The following is a 6,706-nucleotide window of genomic DNA, read 5'->3' on the forward strand; positions in this document are numbered from 1 at the left end:
AAGTAAAGTGTTCGTTTATTTGCAATTGATTGTTGTGTTTTTTTGTTGATAACATTGTTTATTGTATTTTAATATAAAGTATCCTGTTATTTGCTATTTTTTGTTGTATTTTAATCTAAAAACTATATTATCTACTATTTTTTGTTGTATTTTAATTTTATCATGTACCCAGTCACAAATATAATTTTTTGAAGGGCACGAACATAAATTATTTGAATATTATCAACTTATAATTTTTTTTTGTTAAAATAAAATTAAGTAAATTTATCATCAACAAATTTAAATTATAACAAGATTTAAATTGTACAATTATGGTCTTATGTATATCACAATATTCATGTAATTATGTATCTCCTAGTTTGATTTTAATTTTAGGTATGTCCAATATGTAACTTACTAACTTACTATACCATTGTAAACTTTTCTATTAAAATATCATATGTAAAAAGGAAAAAAAAATTCATATATATATTTATGAATTCTTAAATGATTCTAAAATTTAGTTGAATCTTCATGAGTGTTAACATAATTGTAAAATATTAAAAATTATTAAAATCTAATGTGACATAGGAAAAAAGTCTATAAACAAGATAGAGCTAATATTTCTCTAAGAATATCAAAATTTGATGTAAAATTATCAAATTCTAATTGTAAAAAGTCAAAAGTTGATATTGTCAAAATCTAATACAAAAATTTCTCAACCTGATGTAAATTTATAAGCACAAACTTTTTAAAATTGGGTGTACAATAATTCCGTTGTAAAGTTTCCATAAAACGGTCAAAAGTTATCTCTTAAACTTATCAAAAGTTATCCTAATATGTATAAAGTTACCCAATACAAATAAAATTATCTATGTTTTATTGGTAAACTCATACTTTCTAAATGATTGAAAACAAAATCTTAGTGATTTAAAGTAATTATATTGCTTTTAGACCTTACCCTAATATTGTTTGTTGTGCACTAATATAATTGTGTACCGGGTGTACACAAAAGTTTTTTAATTATAAAAATCTGATATGAAAAATGTCAAAACTTAATATAAAAATGTCAAAAATCTATACTTAGTATTTAAAAACACAAACAATGCATTCATGCCATATGTCAACTTTATTTTTTTATTGAATAATGCCACATGTTATCTTATTTAACCTATCCTTTTAAACCCCTTTCTAACATATAATTCCCCTGTTCTACAATATTGCAAAAAGGATGAATTAACGCATCCCAAAGCACATTTTATATGCTAAATATCTATAATTATATAAAAGGAAAAATTATAAAAAGTTGATATTGTGAAAATATTTTACGAGACGAATCTAACAAGACCCCACATGACTATATTTTACTTTACGTATAAATCATAATATGTGGTTAAACAAGGGTGATGAATAGTGTAAAAGGCTAGTTGTTGTAATATTACTAAAACGGAGGAAGTTGTAAAAAATAAAATAAAACCTAGCCATAATTCATATCAACACATATTATTGTTGTTTAGTTCATTTTCCTCCAACTTAATATCTCTTAAAAGCTTATCTAATTTTCATCCGTTCTTCTTCCAATAAATTAAAAACATATTATAAAACAAAAAGTTACATTATATATAAGAATAAGCCGTGCATTGTACGGGCCAGAAGATTAGTTTATTATTAAAAAGTCTACTCAAAATCTAAGCTATCCTACTAAACCCAACCCGACCGACTCGTTTGATGAGGTCAAGTAAACAATCTCCTCACCTCACACACACACGTATACCAACCAACCCAAAGTGGTAGCACCATTCTCTTACCATTGACAACAACACACTGTGTGATAACATCACCAATTTTACCATGGGGTCTTAGTGTCTTACACACCCTTTTCCCTCAAAATAAACAAAAATTAACTTCCAATTCCAAACTTTCCTCTTTCGATCATTCTTTCTCATCTCCTCTTTTTCTTCCTAGATCTTCCTTATTTCTGGCAACCAATTCCTATTTCACTTTAAATATACTTGGTCATACAATCAACAACTCAACCATCATCATCAACAACAACAACAATTTCAATTCGAATTTCTTCTTCCAAGATTACTTTACCTAGATCCACCTACTTTAATTATTCCTTGAAATTCAGGTACTTTTTCCTGTGATTTTCAGTTTAATTTTTGATAAATTATCTGAATTATTCATAATTGTTTTTGACGATTTTGTTTGGTGGGTCAACCCCCCACTTTAGGAATTTTTCTGGGTTCAAAATTTTATTTTCTGGGGTTGTTGAATTTTGGTGAATCGTTCGAGTCAACTCAATACAAATGCCGGAAGAAGATCTTGTGGATATAAAGTTCCGGTTATACGATGGATCAGATATTGGTCCGTTTCGTTACTCTTCTGCCTCGACTATTGAGATGTTGAAAGAACGAATTGTGTCCGAGTGGCCTAAAGGTTTGTCTTCAACATCTATTTAATTTCATTATTTCATTGTTTTTCTGCTTTTTATGGAGTTATAATCATCAGTTTTGTATATTATATGGTTTTTATTTGATGATAATCTTGGTTTAAATTTCCCAGAATTGTGGATGAGAAGAGTGATTTTAGTTATGAAATTTATGATCTAGTCCATGTTAGTGAACTTGGCTGTTTTCGGGGTTGCCGGTTTTGGCTTATAGAATTGTGCAGTTTTATTTTTAGTTGGTTTTTGGATTGATGAAGGGGGTGGCTTGTTGGGGTGGTGTGGAGCTGCTGATTGATTGAATTAGGATTGGTTTGTTAGCTTCGTATTGAATAGAAGTGGAATTGCGATTACTAGTACCCTTATAATATACGAAGGGCAAATTAAAAGGAAAAGATTGCAAGGATGTCCATTCTGAAGTTTCTGTTCATGTCTACTGTCTTCTTGTATGAATATGTAGGATAAGATGGCAATTCGAATGGTTGACTCATTGTTTTAGCGTATTGATATGCGAAATAGTTTGTTGGCTCCTTTTATCGAAAGTTATTTTTAGGACTGAATACAGAGGTTATTTGAATTATAATTTTAGTAGGTTTTTTTTTTTTTTTTTTTTTTTTATCAATGAAGTGTGGCTGTTATTTGATTGGTTTAGTATTAGAGCATCTCCAAAGGTTGTAGCTAGGGACTTTCAATTCAGAAAATTCCCTAGCTATTGGCTTGACAATTGGAGCTAAAAAATGAAATTAGCTTGGAAAAAACTTGTCAAAAAGAGGGGCTGATATATTAATATAATTAAATTTGAAAAGCTAATTAAGAAATTAAGGCTTATTTAAATCCCAAGCTAGTAGCTAACCATTGGGCACAAACTAGCTATAAAGGAAATTAGTTTAAAATCTTATGTGGCATATCAAGCTAATTTGCCAATAAGCTTACCGTTGGAGTTGCTCTTAGTTTGTTGGCTATGTATCTAGAAGTTAAATTGTGATTATTAGTACCCTTTAATATATGTAACAGTTATTGTTCTCATAAGCTTCCAGTCATGTTAACCGTCTCTTATCTTCATCAGTATACCAAGGGGGAGATAGAATGGTTCACGCATCAGTTCTTGCATACAAGGTTGCAATTTTTTTTTTTTTTTTTTTTTTTTTTGGGGACTAAACTCAGAAATTGTTTTAGTGATTTAGTACTTTTGCTCCCACTCATCGGAATTTGAGATGTAGCCTTTTCATTAAAAAGAAGCTTCTGTCTTCACTTGACAAAACTGTGGGTTTAGGAGACATTAAGTTCATACCACTGTCATGAACGCCCAATAATGGTCATTTCTCTAGGACTAAGATTGGCACCAGGTATTCTATTGATAGTGATTGTCCTAGCCTCTTATGATGGGTGGGTGTGTGGCAGTGTGGGTGTGTATTTAACCGTATATCTTTTCTTTGTGCAGTTACTATGAATATTATCTACTTATTGTTTTTTAATCGGTTTTTAGCTTTCTGTAGATAATATATGTTTCTTTTCCAATGCTTAGCTACTAGGAATTTATGTATTTTTGTTTCTGATGTTTCCTCAGGAAAAACTGTTGTACCAAAAGTGGCAAATGAGATCAAATTAATAAACTTTGGTAAGATACTGGAGAATAATAAGACTGTTGGCCAGTGTCGGGCACCTTTTGGTGAGCTTACTGGTGGAGTCATGGTTATGCATGTTGTTGTACAGCCATCTCAAACAAAGACTAAAGCAGGTGCTTTCCTTTTTGTATGGCTCTTTAATTTTTAGTTGAGTTTTATCCATGGATACTTTAATTTTTGGTTGAGTTTTATCCATGGATACTATCTTCTCTTTAAACAATTGGAGATCTAATCTTCTGGTATAAGTTGATACAGAATGTCGTATAATCTGCAATTTCAGATCCTATGCATAAATTTTTCCTGGATAAGTTAGTAACCATTTATTTTGATTGCGCAATAGATATTTTTATCACTATTCCTTATATGTAATCTATATGTTCTGGCGCTAGTCTTCTGGCTTCCCCTGCCGGATTGGTTGTGACTTAAGAAGTTACGTGTGTTATTTGTTGCTATCTGTTTGCTTTCTATTAGTAACATTGACTGTGGTCCTTCTAAAAATGAGTGAAATGTATTCTAAATTTTGTGAACTATAATGTGCATCCTCTTTTTAGAGGTCAACTGTATCATTCAATTGTTTGATTACTATGGTCACTGGATAGTTGATTTTTCAGCACATGCACTCATATAGTTGCACAATGCAATTGCTTATTGTTTGTGTAACCTTTAAAGAAAGGTAGAAAGACATAATTGTATTAGTGAGTGTGAAGAGGAATGAACTATTGTTAGGTTCTGCAAGCTTCTCTCCAAGTTTTTTTTACTTCCAAAGTTTTCCTTGCATTAGGTTTTGATTTCTATTATTTGTTTACCTACTGATTGTCTGGGGCCTAGGGAGAATGGACATACAGATAATTTGTTTAGCCTCACTCACTGGATGCCTGGATCCATCTCCACCAACCAAACTCGAAGATGAGACTGGGACCATGCAAACAAATATTTCATTAAGTGTGGCATTACATTCTTGCAATTGATTAGATTTAACCTCTATCTAAAATTAATATGCAACGTATTACTTTAATGGTCAAAACTTCCTAGTTTGAGTTTGATTAAAAAAAAAAAAGTTTATATTAAATGAGTTTTGATGTGAAATGTCATAACTTCAAATTTTACGGAGTTTTTCCCTTCGTTCTTTTTTGTTTGTCCCATTTGCAAACATCATTTTGAAATAAGAGAAATTTTATTAATAAAAATTTTATATCTGAAAAAAAGAGTCATTTGGATTTTTTTTAGATTTGTCTCAATTCGTTCATTCAAAATATCATTTTATTATTATTATTATTATTATTTTTTTTTTAAAAGTTCAAGATGTTTGATTTTGGTTACTGGAAACTATGCAATAAGGAAACATGACAAACAAAAAGAAATACAAAGAGTAGCTTTTACAAAAATAAATGATCAAAGTTGACAAGATTTAGTAAAAAAAAAATATGGCAATTTTTTTTTGGGAGAAGGGGGGGGGGGGGGGGGGTTGGTGGTGTTAAGATTTTCATTAATTCCTTTGGTCACATTGTGAATGGTGGGATATAATTATGCATTTATGCCTGCCTAGTGGCACAAGATAATACTATAAATCAGTATATGGGAATCAGGTTCAGATACTTTTGTGATCAATACTGCATTGTTTTGGCAGCTACTACCAGAATGCATTGTTTTGGCAGCTATCACCTGAATTTACAGAAATAATTGTCATCTACTAGAATAACTTGGTTCTTTATCCTTTTTAAGTGCTCCAGAGTTGACCATTTACTCGTTTAGCCTTTTACTATGAATCCTGATTCCTGATTGTGATCACTGGATGCTCAAGAATCTCAGGATTTGCTACATGTCAGCAGAAAACCCAGAAAGACTGGACTCTGGATCGCTGGATTGCATTGAATACTCAGATTTAACTTAACTCATCTGCAAAGTTGCTTGTAGTAAATGAGCTTTTTAATCAGTCTTTTGAGTCTATTTTCAGTATGTGATTCCCCCGTATCTAACTTCAAGTGTATTATTGTTGTTCTGAGCAGAGAAGAAGATTGAAGAGTCAAAGAAATTTGTTTGCTCATGCTGCATTATGTAGGAATGAAAGCAGTCCCGTCAAGTAGGTGGATATTGTGCATCAAGAGTGGGAGGCAGGAGGTTGCCAGAGCTTATATTAAAAGCTGTTCTTTCTCAGCAAGTTTTATCACCCTATCATCATTGACAAGCTGCTGGCCTCCTAATTTTCTTGAAAGCTTTGCCCTTTTTTTTTTTTTTTTTCTTTTTTTAATTTTTTTTTTCTTAAAATTTTTGGTGTACCAGTAACACGAAGCTGTATAGAGCTATTTGCTGTAATGGAAAACCACAATCAACTGTAAGAATATATAGCCGTTGTGTGCGTGTGACTGATGCTAAGATATAACAACATTGTGTTCTTTCTTTTTGAAACAAAATCATAATTCATAGGTTCATTTATTCTGTCTGCATTCATCGAGTCTATTATGAAAATTTCATCATTTTTTATTCTCTAGTGGATTCTCTGGTCACAATTTGGCAAAATTCACTGACTGTATTTTAGGTCTATAGAGAGCAACAAATTCTAGCCTAATTCGATCTTGAATTCTTAGGTCATATCACTTGAGACTTTTTTAACTAAGCTATGCGACACTGGTCTTTTTTGGTTTCACTCGTGTAG

General features: G+C 31.2%; 1 protein-coding gene across 1 annotated transcript; it reads left to right on the plus strand.

Moving 5' to 3' along the window:
* Window positions 1-1,780: 1,780 nt before the first annotated feature.
* LOC110739670 (membrane-anchored ubiquitin-fold protein 3-like) lies at window positions 1,781-6,497 on the plus strand. Its single transcript, XM_021920126.1, has 4 exons — window positions 1,781-2,113; window positions 2,216-2,421; window positions 3,996-4,166; window positions 6,060-6,497. The coding sequence occupies exons 2-4, from the start codon at window positions 2,292-2,294 to the stop codon at window positions 6,110-6,112; spliced, it is 354 nt and encodes a 117-aa protein (XP_021775818.1). The 5' UTR covers window positions 1,781-2,113; window positions 2,216-2,291; the 3' UTR covers window positions 6,113-6,497.
* Window positions 6,498-6,706: the final 209 nt, after the last annotated feature.

Source organism: Chenopodium quinoa, unplaced genomic scaffold, assembly GCF_001683475.1.
Source record: "Chenopodium quinoa cultivar QQ74 unplaced genomic scaffold, ASM168347v1, whole genome shotgun sequence".
Classification (NCBI taxonomy): Eukaryota; Viridiplantae; Streptophyta; class Magnoliopsida; order Caryophyllales; family Amaranthaceae; genus Chenopodium; species Chenopodium quinoa.

Coding starts and splice junctions, on each gene's coding strand:
- LOC110739670 (XM_021920126.1), top strand. CDS start 2,292: ATGCCGGAAGAAGATCTTGTGGATATAAAGTTCCGGTTATACGATGGA. Junction 2,422..3,995: donor TGTGTCCGAGTGGCCTAAAG/GTTTGTCTTCAA, acceptor ATGTTTCCTCAG/GAAAAACTGTTGTACCAAAA. Junction 4,167..6,059: donor TCAAACAAAGACTAAAGCAG/GTGCTTTCCTTT, acceptor TGTTCTGAGCAG/AGAAGAAGATTGAAGAGTCA.